This window comes from Terrapene carolina, unplaced genomic scaffold, assembly GCF_002925995.2.
Source record: "Terrapene carolina triunguis isolate 2854851 unplaced genomic scaffold, T_m_triunguis-2.0 Scaffold58, whole genome shotgun sequence".
Taxonomy (NCBI): domain Eukaryota; kingdom Metazoa; phylum Chordata; order Testudines; family Emydidae; genus Terrapene; species Terrapene triunguis.
Window position 1 is genome coordinate 40419743 of NW_020664409.1, and position 18030 is coordinate 40437772.

Sequence of the window (18030 nt, forward strand, 5' to 3'; positions counted from 1 at the left end):
GGGGTGCAGGTGGGAATGTGGGGGGTGTGTGCAGGAGCTCCCGTTTGGTGCTCAGGGTGGGGGTGGGGATGTGGGGGGGTGCCTGGGGGGCGTGCAAGAGTCAGGGCAGAGGGCTGCGGGCATGTGAGGGGGTGCAGGTGTCAGGGCATGGGGGGCCTGGGTATGTGTGGGGGTGCCAGAGTCAGGGCTGGGGTCGTGGGGGGGGGTGAAGGAGTCAAGCAGAGGGCTGGGTGTGTGTGAGGGGGGTACAGGGCTCAGGGCAGGGGCCTGGGGGGTGTGTGCGGGGCTGCAGGGCTCAGGGCTGGGTGTGTGGGCTGGGGTCATGGGGTGCTCACGGCAGGGGGGATATGCCCCGCTTCCACCCCCCCCTTCCCCAAGGCCCTGCCCCCGCTTCTTCTCTGCCTCTGCGAGCACACTGACTCCGCTCCTCCCCCACTCCCTCCCTTGAAAGGGCCATCAGCTGATCGGCTGGCAGGGAGGGAGGGAAGGAGGAGGGGCAGGAACCCAGCACACTGTGGGAAGACGCAGGGGAGCCAGCAGGACCAAGCTTCTGCCCCCTGCCCCCACAGGAGGGGGCGGAGGGTGGAGAAGAGCGGGCCGGGCCAGGCTGGGCTGGGCAGGATTTTTAATGGCACGCGGCTGCCAGCCGGGACCCTGGCAGGCACCAGCGTGTCATTAAAAATCGGCTCGCATGCTGTCTTTGGCATGCGTGCCATAGGTTGTCGACCCCTGATCTAGATGATATGGTACTTGTCCAACACCAACCAGTCTGTTATCTACTCCAATCAAAAAGTTACTTATGAGGGGTTAGCTTTCCTCATTCACTTATGAACCGTTGATGCAGAGTCAATAATTAGTGACATAAAATGCACTCACAGTAATGAACGTCAGCAGCTGCTAAGTATAAGGAGTTGATTGATGAATCCCATTTCTGCACTACACTTAGAAACAGTTACAGTATTCTTAGCTTATTGCTACGCTTGTGTCAACAACTTATATTACAATATTTTCTTAAAATACTGAAGACAAAACACTACGAGAAACACATTGAGATTGTGACTTGAGTCAATAAAAGATAGCAGGGAAAATCCCGGTCCCCACTGAAGTCAATGGGAGCTTTGCCACTGACTTCAATCAGGAAATTTAAATAATTATTAATTATTTGCATTATAGTAGCATCCCCAGGTCTGGCTGTACTAGGCATAGGTCATCAGATGACAGCATATGCTTGAAAAAATTTAAGATTATGCCCTTTAAACCAAAACTAATTCCCTGCACTCAGACCAGCAACCTAAATGCTCAAGAAGCAAGAAGAATACTCTTATTAACAATGGAATATAGTTGGAAACTATCTTTTTAATTCAGTTGGCATTTCTGGTCCTGCTGTAATGGAATCCATCTTGCTGAAAGGTGACACCATGTGTAACGCTAGCTATATTTAGAGACTATACGACTCCATGGAGGGTGGGAACGGAAGGTTAGAAGATTTATCTAATTGGGGAATATTCAATATTATCTTGATTGGCATATATCAACACCCTAGAAATTGCTCTTCCCCCTAAAGTCAGTTACCTGTTCCAAGTCCTCCCAATCAGAATTCCCGAGTATTTTTTTAAAACCCTACAAAAAACAAATATCAAAATTTATCTGAACAGACAGACAAAAATCAATAGGATAAGTTACAGAAAAACAGGTAGACAAAGTAAGTCTGGCATCATTACATTTCATTATTTGATTAATTTAACATGTTTGAAACCCTTAGTTCAAAGCAACATTACCTTAGTGCTGAAGGACTGGCAACAGATTGAAATTGGACAATTTAACACCCCAGATTTAAGATTAGTCTTTTGGTTCCTAAATAAGACATCACTTTGACAACCCTCTTTGTACCCAGAGGATGAAGTACTGGCTACGCTGAAGTCATGGCAAAACTCCCATTGACTTCAATAGGGCCTGGATTCCACCCATAGTTTTTATATTTGGGCGGAAAGGCTTTCAAAACACAAGCACTCAGAGTGCTGCTCTACACTAACAACATCTCACTGAGTTTCCTTTTTAAGCAACCTGGAGAGTTTAGGAAAATCTAGATAAGAAACCAGACAATTAGAGACACAAGGTGGGTGAGGTAATATCTTTTACGAGACCAACTTCTGTTAGTCCAATTAAAAGATATTACCTCACCCACCTTGTCTTTCTAATATCTTGGGACAAACAAGGCTACAAACACCACTGCATAAACCACACAATTGTCAGCTTGTAAGAAAAAGTGGCACCTTAAAGACTAACAGATTTATTTGGGCATAAGCTTTCGTGGGTAAAAACCCCCCCCACTTCAGATGCATTGAGTGAAAGTTACAGATGCAGGCATAAACATACTGGCACATGTTACAAGTGGAGAACCAGTGTTGACAAGGCCAATTCAGTCACGGTGGATGTGGTCCACTCCCAATAATTGATGAGGAGGTGTCAATACCGAGAGAGGAAAAATTGCTTTTGTACTGAGCCAGTCACTCCCAGCCCCTATTCAAACCCAAATTAATGGTGTTAAGTTTGCAAATGAATTGTAGCTCAGCAGTTTCTCTCTGAAGTCTGTTTTTGAAGTTTTTTTGTTGAAGGATGGCTACTTTTAAATCTGTTATTGAATGTCCAGGGAGACTGAAGTGTTCTCCTACTGGCTTTTGTATGTTACCATTGCTGATGTCTGATTTGTGTCCATTTATGTAGAGACTGTCCGGTTTGGCCAATGTACATGGCAGACAGGCACCGCTGACACACAATGGTATATATCACATTAGTAGATGTGCAGGTGAATGAGCCCCTGATGGTATGATTGATGTGGTTGGGTCCTCCGATGGTGTTGCTAGAGTAGATATGGGGACAGAGTAGGCAACAGGGTTTGTTACAAGTTAGTGTTTCTGTTGTGTGGTGTGTAGCTGCTGGTGAGTATTTGCTTCAGGTTGGGGGGCGGTCTGTAAGCGAGGACTGGCCTGCCTCCCAAGGTCTGTGAGAGTTAGGGATCATTTTCCAGGATAGGTTGTAGATAGCTGATGATGTGTTGGAGTGGTTTTAACTGGGGGCTCTATGTGATGGCCAGTGGTGTTCTGTTATTTTCCTTGTTGGGCCTCTCCTATGGTAGGTGACTTCTGGGTACCCGGCTTGCTCTGTCAATCTGTTCCCTCACTTCCCCAGGTGGGTATTGTCGTTTTAAGAATGCTTGATAAAGATCTTGTAGGTGTTTGTCTCTGTCTGAGGAATTGGAGCAAATGTGGTTGTATCTTAGGGCTTGGCTGTAGACGATGGATCGTGTGATGTGTCCTGGATGGAAACTGGTTCTCCACTTGTAAGGTAACTCCCTTCTCTTCATGTGCCAGTATATTTATCCCTGTATCTGTAATTTTCACTCCATGCATCTGAAGAAGTGGGGTTTTTTACCCACGAAAGCTTATGTCCAAATAAATCGGTTAGTCTTTAAGGTGCCACCAGACTCCTCATTGTTTTTGTGGATACAGACTAACACAGCTACCCCTCTGATACTTGGAACGAATATCAATAATTCTTGTTAAAACAACGAGAACCTTTGTATAAACCACACTACAAAAACAATCTTCAAAACAAAATATTATGGCTAAAATATACTCTAGTGCTAATTGCACTAACTTTCTCATATAATGGGAAAGTTAGTGCAGTTACATATAACTTCTCATGTAAATTTGATAAAAACGGATTCATACCCAGATTAAATAAATTCTGGCTACTGACTTTAAAAAACCTCACAAATGTTTTGAACTTTAAATCGTAACTGTCCACTCCAGAACTAGTGCGTAAGCATCTTCTGAAGAGGCAGGCAGAATGAGTTTTTACCATAAATTATATGAATGGTGGGAGTCAAAAAGATGTGGAGAATCAGGATCATTTGACTTGTTCTAAATTACAGTTTTTGAAAATGAGTCGTTCAATATTACAAGCCAGCACTAAAGGAACCAATTACATTACCTCCCACAATTACCCTCCTAAAAACCAATGGAAATGGGAACATTCAAATATAAAACAACTACTATTCCTCCTATTAACTGTGAGAATAACTGCTGCATCAGAACGACGAAGCTAAGAAACCCCTTTGTTAGGCAAATGAATCACAAAAATTGGGAAATCCCATCCATGAATGTTAGCCTGAAAAAGGATTCATATAATTAACATTGGAAACATTGTTACCATTCAACTTCAGATTAACTGAAAAACACATTTTTAATTTTACTGAGAAAAAATGTAAAGATCTTTGCTAATACCTGATCTCCGTTGCTTGTATTTCAAATGAGTTTACCCTCACCTGTACTACTAATGACCATGTACCTTGTGCTGGTTTCTTCAGCGTGGTTTTAGAATGTTTTTTGCAACCACACTACAATCTCCATCCTGCATTAAATATTGGCTTATACAAAGACTAAGAATTAATGTGTTCAAACCAAGTTTTAATTGTTAAGTCAGTATTAAAGCAGACTTGGTACACTTGTAAAGGTCTCCCAAGTGTCACAAGGTGCTGCTTTTCAACAAGATGGGTGCCAAAAGGGGGTAGAATCTTTTTTTAAAAACACATTCACCTTCAACTATTTAAATCAGTTTGAAGTTTTTGTTCAATGAACATGATCTCAAGAGGTGTTGGGCACCTTCAAGTCTATAGATTTCAATGGCAATGCCTCCCAGTCACTTGGCGATGTCTATGTGCTATTTACACCTTTTCCAGATAATGTTAAAAATACTTGTTTTAAAATTAACTGATGTATTTAGCAAAAAGAATACTCAATATAAGTTTACACAAGTCTCATGCAGTTCCAAGGAGAAAAATACATGCTCTTAGCGGAGTTTGAAAGATTGAGATAAATAGGAAGGCTGCAAGGGCTGCAAAGAGAAGGCTCTTGAGCCAACTGACTATGGCTGTCCAGTGGGACAGAGGAAGCAAGAGCTAGAGAGGAAAGGAAAAAATCCCAGATTTTAAGTGATGTAAAGTGCCAGTGAGAACAAAAATAAAGGGATCTGGATAAACTGGAAATATCGGGAGAATATGATTAGAATCAGTGAGCTCTCATTTCAAACCTCAGATTAAAGCTATTCCTCCCCTGATCCCTTGGCCTACTTTTTTACTCTCCTGTGTTAACTTTAAGTACTATTCATACGAAATAAAGGCTCTGTGAAAGGTGTTCTACAAGATTGCATTGTGTACTTTGCTCAATCCTAATTTAAAATTAATACTTTTTACATTATTTATCTGGAAGAGTAAACAACACAGACAGGATTGGTGTGTCAAATTCAGCTGTATGCCTTCAGTGTGAGATTATGAGGGCTATTGGACTCTGAAAAGTGCATTTTTTTAAACTATTAAAAACCAAACTCAGAGGAACCCATTTTACTGGTGTGCACATGTTGTAAAGAACCCTCTAATAAACACTGGTATAATAGTATACTAATACCCACAATATAAAAATGGCAACCTCAAAGTATGTGTCTCGAAATGGGTACTAGAGGGGGAGATCTCCTGCATTCTTTCCATAGCGACTGATGATGTAAACCAAAAGTGTTGATTTGTAACATCTTCTTTCTTATAAATTATGTTTAGCCTGAACACCCCATCATCGATACCCAATTTCATCCTCTAATTTCCTATCCCATATATGAAGCTTCACTGGCACAAGCTACCTCCTCCCTCTGATAACTTACAAATAGTCACTTCATAGCTACCAGCTTTTGCCCTAAGGTTCCCTTCTCTAACCAAATTTCTCCAACCCAGTCTTTGGTCTTGTTTAGACTTGGATTTACAGGGGTGATATTAGCATGTGTTAGCTAACATGTGCTGACACATTTTAAGAGTCTACTATAGATAAGGCACACTACCTTTAACTTGTGCTAACCTGGAAGAATTAAAGCCTAGTGGAGAGCTAAGAACCACATCTTTAAATCCAAGCCTAGGCAAGGCCACAGTCTGAGATACCACCTGTATTCAAGCGTATGGCAGAGGCTTGAAATGCTAAACCTTTGGACTGTTATCGTGCAGAACCAGTCATCAGCATGGAAGCATGTCTTCTGGAATGGTGGCAAAAGCATGAATGTGCGTATGAACGTTTAGCATATCTGGCACGTAAATACCTTGCAATGCTGGCTACAAAAGAGCCATGTGAATACCTATTCTCACTTTCAGGTGACATTGTAAATAAGAAGCAGGCAGCTCCTGTAAATGTAAACAAATTTGTTTGTCTTCGCAATTGGCTGAACAAGTAGTAGGATTAAATGGACTTGTAGGCGCTAAAGTTTTACATTGTTTGTTTTTGAGTGCAGTTATGTTGTAAAAAAAAAAAATCTACATTTGTAAGTTGCACTTTCACAAAAAAAGACTGCATTACAGTATTAATATGAGGTGAACTGAAAAATATTTCTCTCTTTTATAGTGCAAATATTTGTAATAAAAATAATATAAATTGAGCACTGTACACTTTGTATTCTGTGTTGTAACTGAAATCAATATATTTGAAAATGTAGAAAAACATTCAAAAATAATTATAATAAATTTAAATTGGTATTATATTAACTGTGTGAATAAAACTGATTAATCGTGATTAATTTTTTAATCAAGTTAATTTTTTAATTAATTGCTTGAATTGACTACAATTGAGAGCCCTACTTTTAATTAAAATTGCAACATTATCCAGCCCAATCCCCTTCCAGTCTATTTTTTTCTTTTTGGCCTTGAGATTCCTTTAGCTTTAATTTCTACCCATGTGATCAAGAGAAAAACGCTTAGACAAACAGTAAGGAATATTATAATATGGAGAAGTGGCTGAACTTGAATGTGGAAAATTAAAAAGTAAAGGATTTCAGGTTACTGTAGGCTGGGAAACAAAGGGGGAGGACGATGGAGCTGTTGAGAACTGAAGTGAGCCAGGGCAATTATAGATTGGGAGTAGCCGCATTTTGAGCTTTGGCTAGCTAAAGCTAATTGGTCACTGCAGATGAAGACGACAGGTAAGACTCCAAGTGCTAAAAAGAGCTTCACTATGGTAGTGTTAGAGGCAGTGGAAAGGAGGGTTCCTACAAATACCTAACTAATTTTCACTGAATTGCAGTAATTCCTATCCTATAATGAGTATCTTCATAGATGGACCTTTGTCCAAAAATGTTACATATTAGTGGGCATAGCTGGTTCAGTATTAGGATGTCTAAGGTAACAGTAGAGCATGAACACTTTTAATATATATATTAAAAATATATATAAAAAATAAAGTGTGTGTACAAATGCTAGGTTTATTGCCAAAGCTTGTAATTTTGTAGGCCAGACAGCTTTTACCATAGCATCTCTAGTCACATATTTGGCTGTATTAGTAGTTTGCTTGAATTGATTCCGTTTTATAAATAAAAACCCAATCCTCAGTTTATATTCATAAGTTCCTATTTCTAATTTCTGCTTCATATTATTGCTAGAAACTGTATTGTATCACTTAGTTCTTTAAGAACTCAGTCACACCTGGCCTAGTTTCCTTTTTTTTCCACCCCCGCCTCTCTTTTTTGGGCAGCTCAAAGAAATAAGCTATATTTGGCATTCTTTGATTCTAATTTTATCTCAAGAGCAGTTTCTCATGTGTAGACTTGGAGGAGTGAGGAAAGCCAAGGGGATAAACAGATTCAAAACTGTCTGTTCATTAAAGAGACTGCTACACTACTGCACGTGAATCAAGTTTTTAAAAAGCAATGTTGCTTAGCAACATTAGATGCGTCAGAGCACAGCACATGGATGTAGCAGCACTATCAGTTATAATTTCTATTTATAACTTATTAGAACAAAATATTAAGACTAAGATGTGCCAAAACAGATAGCTGATCCATCTAGTGCAATATTCTGCATCCAACAGTAACCAAAACCTAATGTAGAATATGAAAGTGAAAATCCCTCCTTACGTCTCCTCGTAATGCATATATAGACAGTGGTAAAATACTGTACATATAGGGGGGAAAATCTTTGATTTCCACAGGGAACAAACTATGCCCTGAAGTATATGATTTTATTACTCTTGTGCTAGCTAGGATAGCGAAGAGTGATTTAGAATTCCTAATTTTATGGTCAAAAGTTTAGGGAAGGAAATGTATGCATTTGATGTTACAAGTGCAATTTAATCAGTCAGGTAATATGCAATTATTCGTACTGGAATTTGATCAAGTCCAGGATAACACTAAGTTTTTTTAGAGTTCTGCTGGAATTATTATGGACTCCATGTTGTCAGCATCTTGGTTTTACAGTCTCCTTGAAAATTACTGTGGTTCAGTCAGTTGTGGATGATAATCTCCTGCTGGCAACTGCTGGAAAGGCAATTATATGTTCTCAGTTTAGCAGCACTGGGTAATTGAAAAAACCCCAACACAAACCACAAATAAAATGGCACCATGACTGCTTTACTGTAGCTCAATTCCTCTGAGACCCCCTAGAACTATGGCTGAATAATTTCTCCCTGAGCAGCATGGTTCTACCTTGTAATCTCTTCTGTTCAGTTACAGACAGTGAGGCCTATAGTTAAGGTTGCCCAACACTTGTAAGCCATTGGTTTCAGATGCGAACTTAAGTCAAAATAGCTTAAATTTGACAGTTTTCCATGCCAGGTGTCTGCTCAGGGCTGAATTTTTGGGGGGTAAGATTCAGTAAAAAATGGTTCAGCCATTTCTCAAAACAAAGCTACTTTTCAGCATGGCAGAGGTTTGTTTTAGTAGTCACAAAATCCATTGTATAAATCAGTTTCATGATATGAGGATTACACAAGAATGAAAGACGTTATAATGTGTACAATTTTAGATAAAAATAGTGAAATATCTATATAATAGCATTTTTTAAAGTGCTGACCGGTTACAAGACACTAATGACAAAAATATAAGCATTTTGATATGAAATGGTTAAGAACTCGGAAGCCTGCGCCTCTTAAGCATAAATGGAATATAGATACCACAGAGGAAAGATGCTCTTATAGGTGAGGCACTGGACTGGAACCCAGGGAGACATGGGTTCAACTTCCACATCTGTCACAGACTTGCTATGAGACACAAGGCAAGCCACTTACTCTAGGCCTCATTTTCCCCCATCTATAAAATGGAATCAATACATCCCATAGAAGGGTTGTGAGGACAAATTCATTACAGCTTCAGATGCTGCACTGACAGGGGCTATGTACATATCTAGATAGATACCCATATCTGCCTTCAGATGCAATTAGGGGGGAAAAAAAAAAGTTATTGTCCTAGCAAGCTAACGGTATAAATATAGTCAAGTTTGCGATACATTTTTGCAGAAGAGCTCACAGGAAATACATACAATACAGATTTAAGGGAAAACAGAATTAAGATAGCTAACACGTAAACAAAAATGGGCAGGATAGTATTACTTAACTTTTAGTTACTGAGACTCACCTACCTTTACCTTGCACATTACTTGTTTTAAATTCTTCTTCACATTCACAAATACATTGGACTATTCATGTGTTCAGTATTACACTTTGAGTTAATACAGTTTTGTACACTACTAATTCTTATGATTACCAATGCTGCACATACACACACACACAGATATTCACTGGTTTGTTGCAGACCCAAATTATTCATTTTCTTCTATAGCTGCTTTTGTGATATCAGTGAGAACAGATATTTTAAAAGTTAATTACAATGGTAGAAAGATTTTATTGATTGATCTCTCACAATTCAGTTTGTCGATTTCTCCAGTTATTTCCTCTGATAATTCTATTAATTTTTATAACTCTGCTAAGTTTCACTGGGAAAGCTACACTAGTGCACAAAATACATCAGAATACAAAAGATTCAAGTGTTTTTATTTAATCCCTTAGTGCAGCAAAACTCAAGATCCTTATTTTGGAGTCAACTTATTTTATTTTATCCCAAGTTGATTGGGGTTTTTTTGTGCCAGAGAGAACTCACCCAAGTTTCACTACTACTATATTACCAGGTAATATTGTATTAAGAGGCAACAGAGAAGTCAGCATGTTAGTATAAGAATTGTACTAACTTAATATTGTATTAAGAGCTCTGAATGTAATTCATCCAGTTTGATTTTAATCCTGCAACAAAACTAAGGAAGTTTTTGTTTAAGACAGTTATGCAGTTACATCTCATCTACATGGGTCATAGGCTTACTGCCTTTTTTCCTTTAACATGAACTTAAGTTAACCATTTTGAGGTCCAGCAATTAATGCTACTAAAAATTAAGTAAAGCCAATACGTGTTAAAACACTGAACTTTAGCTCTTAATAGATTTGTCTGAATATCCTATATTATGTTTGTTTAATTAGGCTTCTACATACTAAAAAGCTTGCACATTCAATGACACTCTTCCATGTACTTGACGTTCCCATTATCAGCATATCATTGAAGTACACTAACAACTTCCAAGACATTATTCAGATCTAATATGTAAACATGTATTTAGAGAATCCTCAGTGCCTATATCAAAGTATAATCAGGAACTATGCCATACGACAGTATCTAAAATTAAAATTTTATTCATGTCTTTTCCAAACACACTCTTCTGTTGCTTACACTTTTATATGTTAAAAACACTTAGCCAATATTACACGTTAACTCCCTTTAACATTTATTGTGTTACACTGCAGCTGCAGAAAACCTCTAAGACAGTGGTTCTCAGCCCATGGTCTGCGGACCACTTGTGGTCCAATCAGCACATCACTACGGTCCATGTGACATTCTCAGGGCCATACAGGTGGTATATAATATTGTGTGGATGTGGCTCACATAACACAGAGAGCTGAATATGCAGCCCAAAATGGTAAATAGGTTGAGAACCACTGCTCTAAGACCTTAGATGTATTTAAGTCTTCCATTGAAAATTTTGTTTTTATAGTTGTGTCATTTAACAGACTTGAAAGTACGTTGCCAAAATTAGTCTAAAATTAGCAGATTCCTTTTAACTTACAAGATGTATACTTACAAGAGCTTTACAAAATAAATACTACAGAAGCCTTTACAAGGTAATCTCATTAATTTATTTAGATACACACATTTTGGAAACATACCGAACACTTTGGAAAGGCTTTTGTAAAGCAAGAGGTTTTTAATACAAAAAAGTATTAGGATTACCTGCTTTTGAGGAAAGGAAAAAGCCTCCTTCCCTACTGTATGAAGAACAACATGATGCTGGCCTTCTAAAATAAGCTGCTTGTTGTCTTCCACAACATATGCCTAAATACAAAGATAACAGACATTTAATATTTCTTAATTTGCTGCAAACCTCAAAAGGTTATCAAATAACACTTCTCTTTTATAATACAAACTTTAGAAGTGATAATGATCTTACATTTATACCACCTTTTATTTAGAAATATTCCAAAGTACACCATAATCTTTACCAACAGATTTACAAAATTATGAATAAAGGAATCACTTCAACTTTCAATAAAGTGCAATTATTTTGCAGTAGAAAGCTAAGGAGCTAATTAATAAATTCCATCTAGAGCAGTCCTCTGTGTTGCCTTAATGTTTCTAATTCAAGGAACTGTGAAGAGTTGGGTATGCAGTGTATTTCACAAAAACAATAAAATTCACTTTAAACAAAATCTCAGATGAATTATGTAAAATCTTAAGATACATTGTAGATACACTTATTTAAATCAGTTTTGCTCCACTCTGGCATTGTGGTATATTTTTAGAATTTTTTCCACACTACTAAAGATTACCAAGTGAGTTAGTGCTTAGTTAATATTGCAGCATAAATTCCTGGTTTAACTGTAGAATTCAGTACAGCCCTGCTGTATGAGTCACAGAACTGTTCAGCACAGTTTAAGTTCACAGAGCTGTCTAATGCTTGATGCCTTGTTCACAATCAGCAAAGCCTTACAAATTTGTTGTATTACATATTTTAAGGGAGATTTTATGCAAGTCTCCTGGCAGCTTCTAAGCTGCTATCATGGGTGGGAGGTAAATGTATTTTCCACTGTTTACATCAAGGTCCTATTCTGCAGCCTCAGAGTGCAAGACTCCCACTGAAGTCAGATCTTAGATGAACACATTGTGAACTTCAGGGGAAGTCAGTCACTTATTTCATGTCAAATAAAGGGAATTTTGAATCTCACTGTTTTTGCAATTACTCTTCATTTGGAACACCACGCATGTCAGCAGTTACAAGAGGCAACATTTTTTTAGTGTAGACAACTCCCTCTATAGGAACTCTTCACAACTCTCATTATGAATCAACGTCTCTTACTACTACCTTGGGAGGGACATTTATTCTCCCACTGTACAGAGGGGTAACAGTTTGCAGAAGCTCACTTGAGATGGAGCTGGTTCTAGACCTCAGGTCTAATATAATGAAGACAAGTCTCATCTATTTTGTCTTTCAAAAACAACACTCCTAGAAAAGGTTATCAAATAACACTTCTCTTTTATAATACAAACTTTAGAAGTGATAATGATCTTACACACGAACAGTGAGTAGGTGCTGTTTATCTGTAAATAGCTAGACCGTATAAAGGTTTTTATGGCTCTGCTATTGCTTCTGTAGTAACAGGTCATGTTTTTGTAGCTCAAATGGTAGAGGTGGTAGTTTTTACATCCAGAGGCATCAGGTTCAGTCCCTGAAGACAATCCCTAATGGGGGCATTGTTACGTTTAGCTATACTGTTTGTAACCACAATTTGCCCCTAGAGCTAGGAAGAGAAACCCTAAAGCAGGAATCCAGCAGTGTTCTACTGCTGTCTAACATGTCTTGCATGTATGGGCTAGTCCACTGAAGAAAACAGCAGGCTTTCACCCTCAACAATTTCTCCCATAACCGAAGTGCAAAAAGTCTGGTGCTTCGTGGAGATGAAAAAAATATACAAAAAAGTTAGCATGCAGACTCCCGAACAAATGCTGGAATTTTATATTGCCAAACACAGTATTTAGATTTACTGTAATTTGTTATGTTGATACATTTTTAGTGTTTATACTTGATAATTGGAGCCATCCCTTTAAAAAGTGAGTGGGAGCATTACTTCAAATAAACCCTCTAAGAATGTGAGCAAAGTGTGGGAGAGTCCACCTGTGTGTCCGGAGAGTTAAAGACGCTGGCTGTGTAAGGTTCAAAGGGGTCAGAACTTGATTTACTATCTTTGCAAAAAAAAGCCTCATTCACCATGAGGAAACATAGGCACATATGGAGGGGACAAGATCTCTCAAGTATTAAGCCAATCACATTTAAACCTAGACATGTTTCAAAAAATGGTACCTGATTACTCATTGTTATAGTAATAACGTTCAGTACTGTCCCAACTGTGGTTTCAATTAACTTAATTTCCTGTTTTCAGACAAACTAAAGTTTAATGAAAACAAAACCTAACATTTGTCTGGAAAATTAGGTGTGCATCTCAAGAACACTACGTTAGATATAAACAATCTCATTTGCTCTCATTTTCTACTAATCATGTTTCATAATCATGCTATTATATGGATAAATGAAAACAGACCATACATACCTTCCAGAGAACAACAATATTCAAATCCACCTCACTACATTTTTGTATCAATCTGACTGCCTCATCAAATGACTGTTTTGCAGCTCCTTGAAACATATTTGATTGTGCGTGTGTTCTTTTTAATTTAGAAGATAAGCTTCGGAAAAAAAAGTCTGCACACGGACTAGCTGAACTGATTATCTGAAAGAAAACAACACATTTTGCTTTCAGTACATGTAATAAACGGATTCAAGTTTATTCTATGAAGGTGGAATTTCCTCCATTGTGGAGCTTCTCGGTACTACCTCCCTGGTAAGCAAAACAGTCATGCATGTGGGCTTTTGCACACCTTCTGTGACACAGAAGTTAACTCCATACCAGCTCTAAATAAGCCAGCATAGAAGAGAGGAATGGAGATGGCCCAGTTCTATCCCATGACCAAGGGGGAACTGAGGGGCTGTGGCCACTCTTCCAAATGATAGACTGCCCTATTGAACTGATTATGGTTTGGGACTCCCCAACAGGCTTTAACTACCTGCTAACTCATGTAAACATTACAACTGCCCTGCCTTTTACCTCAAGTTAACCAACTCTAGTTAGCTAACCAGAATTAAGAACATCCCTTTTGTTGCAGTGCATACCCATATTTTACCCATATTACATTATTTCAGACATTTTTATGGGAAGTTCTAGCACTCCTATGATTTGGAGCAAAACATGATTTTTGACAAGGATATGCTGTTTGCTATCCCCAGGAAAATCTGGCCAAGTTATAAGCCTGAATATCACAGTTCACTCATGCTCATTAGAGGTTTGTTAGTTTGGCAACTAATTTCTCCAAAGATTCGATCAGCAATGAACATGCTCCATCCCCACAGATCTTCTATGTGGAAGATAGAAGAGTTTGAAATTATGTCCCGAGTACACATTAAAAACTTAGAAACCAGAAGCAAAGAAAACCAAAAAATTGGGCCTCCTGATTTTTTATTTTTTTTCCCCCTCCAGGCCAGACTCATTTTTGAGCTCTTGGTGATAGCAATACTATGGTTCCAATGATGAAATCAGGATACAACTTCCTACGTGTTTAAAATAGCAAACTTAAAAAAACCAAAACACCATTAAAAATATTAAGGCTGCAAAGTCTATATATGGGGTAATAACATCTCGAATTTCATTCTGCAGACCCAATCAATTTAACCAAGAAAACCACTTTCATTGCCCTTAACGATACCCAAATTGAGGCTTGAACTTTGATGGAGAGAGTGGCCAAAACCCTGGTCTGGGTCATTATGAGGGGAATCTTAAGTTGTTGGATAGAATACACACACACACACACACATATATATACATATATACACACACACATGATCCATCACTTACTCCAGAACGTCTTCAACCAAAATTTCAGAGAATGAAGTAGCAGCTAAGGAGTCTGTCCTTGGGAGAAGACTGGACAAGGAGGTGGTGGCAATATTTGGTATGCCTTCCTACTCCTTTATCCCCACCCTTCAGAGGTCTGTCAAAATGCCCAAACTATATTACCTTGTGCAAAGCTGTTAGCTGTTGTGTATTGGCAGATTACTCACACCATGGAAGAGGAATGATCCCCCTGGGCTTGGGGAAGTAATGGTCTATGGGAGAACGGTCTTTCTAGAATGTTTTCCTGTAAAGGAGACTGATGAGACTCAGGGACTATACTAAATTTGAAACAACACAGACAGAAGAAATACTGCCCTGCCTTACTTTATGAAACTGCCCAGGATTTTTACACTTTAATACTTGTATTCACATAACTGAAAGCCCGGATTAAAGACTGTCATTTAAACCCACGCCAACAATGGACAAGATACACAAACAATGGAGTAAATATCACAGAGACTATCTTACTGCTGCTTATACCTCCTGGTCCCCCTACTCCATTGTGGTGATCAGATGTAACCGCAATTCTATTGCCACTCAGCCACCCAAGCTCATGCTGGGACAAGGCATAGTTCCAGCCTGGTGGGAATGGTCAGTCTCCTGAATTTTATAGAGTGTGTCATTTGGCACATGATAGCAAGGCAGGAACAGGAGAATTTGACAGAAAAACCACCTTTCAGAGAACTGTAAATACCTGCATACTGAGCAGATCAGTGCTAAAATGGGGGGAAATTAGCAAGGCTTTGCATTTGGGGCATTTTTGTCCCTGTCTCATGAGACTTCAGCCATTCAAGTAAATACAAAGGAACCTGAACACATGGCATGCTGTGTCTCAAACACAGAAGAGAGCTGAAGTCCACAGGAAATTGGCAAAACAAACAGTTAAAATCTTCTGCCACTGATTGGATCTGCTATGCTTGAACAGCAGGGAGCAAGCCCAACCATTAGGAATTTGAGGCTCAGAAAAACAATGTAGAATACAAAAATGTTGGAAGCGATGCCCTTTTAAAAAGTAATGACTTGGACCAATTCATTCTGATTAAGATCTACTGTCTTCCACAAACACTTAGCTAAAAGCAATTTAGTGTTTTTCTGACTGTGAAAATATCCCAACATTACTGTATTTTCATAAATTCCTTACAAACAAGTTCAAACAATACCATTCATACCACCAATGTCAGGGCTACAAAGTGCCATGGATCTGTGACACATACATTTAAATACTTAGTTTCCTATGTGCATCAGGTTTACAGTTAAAATCACAGAGCTTGTCTTCACTTTTAAAGCTCTACACAACCTATCACAACTCTACGTATCATATCTCATTCACTATCAAGGTCAACTCCCACCTTCAGTCGGACCATGATGCCAATCATCCATTTGCTAAATTTTCAAATAAGAACCTTCATTAGGGTTACCATATGTCCGGGTTTCGGATCTTTAAATAGCCGTCCGGGGGGAATTTGTAAAAAGCTAAAAATGTCCGGGATTTCCCCCCCGGACGGCTATTTAAAGACCCAAAAGGGCTGACAGGGCAGCCGCGCTGGGGGAACTGCGGCAAGCCGGCGCCGCCACTCACCTTTCCTCCCTGGGCCCTGGGGCAGCGCGCAGCTGAGAGCTCCCGGTGCGGCAGTGTCAGCCCACGGGGCCCGCCACCCGGCCGGCAGGAGCCTGCAGAGCGCAGTCCTGCCCCTGCCCCCGGCACACAGAGAGGCAGCGAGGAGGTCTCGCTCCGCTGCATGCTGCAGCAGGGCGGGCCTTGTAGACTCGGGCAGAGAGGCCCCCCCCTACCCCTGCCCCTCGACCCGACCCAACCGTAGGAAGGAGCCACAGCGATTGGGAGGGACCTGCCTGCTGGATGCTTCCTGGGAGCCGCTCCAGGTAAGCACTGTTGAGCTCACCTGGCCCCCTGGCAGGGCTTTCTGGGGGGACTCCCCTCAGCCCCACTGCCCTCAGCCCCCACCCTGACCTGTTCCCTCAGCCTCCCCTGCAGTCCCCCCCTGTGCCCCCCACCCTCAATCTACTGCACTCAGCCCCTCTGACCCTGTTCCCTCTGCCTGCCCCACAGTCCTTCCCCTCCCCCCAATCATCTCACCCTGCATGGATGTGGAAGTCTGTCCCAGATTCCAGGCTGTCGTTAGCCCCTGGGGCAAAAGATCAGCAGAGGTTTCCAAAGGGAAGTTTGCAGCCTTTGCTCAGACCCAAACATTTTCACTTAAAAAATAATAAAAAAAAAAAATACGCAAACCCATCCTGACACCCATCTGCTCTGTCCAGATTTGCTGTTATCCCTGTTGAGGCCAAAGTGGTTTGAAAAATTAAAAATCCATGACACCGTTGTGTTGCTTCCCCGTGTTGCTCATTAATCTGATGGACCTGCCGATAATGAATAAAGATGAATGCCCTGGGAGCAATGTGTCAGGCAGACAGTTTGTCAAGTAGGAAAGTGAATGCTGAAGCCCTCACAAAATCTAGAGGCTTTTCTTAACCCGAGAACTGAAAAAGAGCCAGATACCCTGCATGGGTTTGAAAGTGACAAGAGCCTAGCAACTGACCAGAACAGTGCCAGGTTTGAAGTGATGAGGAGGGTCTGTGTCATGAAGTCTGCATTTCCACTGAGGACTCTTCCATCGCCAGGGTAGCTCTGGTGCAGGTCTGCCACCGGGCACAGCAATGCTAAGAGGTGCCAGTGTAGACCCAACCCACTGCCCTCAGCCCCCACCCTGACCCTGTTCCCTCAGCCTCCCCTGCAGTTCCCCCGTACCTCCCACCCCGAACCCACTGCCCTCAGTCCCTGCCCCCGTTCCAACAGCCTCCCCCACAGTCCCCCTGCTCCCTCCAACCCACTGCCCTCAGCCTTGCCCTACCCCAAATCTCTTCTTCAGCCTCCCCCGTCATCCCACCCCCATCGCTCCCCCTGCTATCCCCACCCCCTCAACTTCCCCCCATTCCAGTCCTGCTCCCCTGTCTCATCCCCTCCAGGCCCTGTCCCTCTCCCCAACCCCCCGACCCTCCCCAGCCCCATTGTCTCCCCCACCCCACCCCACCCAGCTCTCTGCCCTGTCCCATTCATGCTCCCCTCAGCCCCACCCTACTCCCCCCATGCCAGTCCTGTCCCATCCCCCTC

The 18030-nt window shown here is 40.6% G+C and overlaps 1 protein-coding gene across 2 annotated transcripts in view; it reads right to left on the bottom strand.

Annotated features, from left to right (window-relative positions):
• Positions 1-582: 582 nt before the first annotated feature.
• TRAPPC8 (trafficking protein particle complex 8) overlaps positions 583-18030 on the bottom strand; it is a 94926-nt gene continuing 77478 nt past the window's right edge. For both annotated transcript variants that reach the window (XM_024216519.3, XM_024216518.3), the window contains 3 exons: positions 13506-13685; positions 11134-11235; positions 583-1620 (listed from right to left, as the gene is read on the bottom strand). In XM_024216519.3, coding sequence (XP_024072287.2) covers positions 1540-1620; positions 11134-11235; positions 13506-13685 — 363 coding nt within the window. In that variant the 3' untranslated portion in view covers positions 583-1539. The remainder of the gene's footprint in view (positions 1621-11133; positions 11236-13505; positions 13686-18030) is intronic.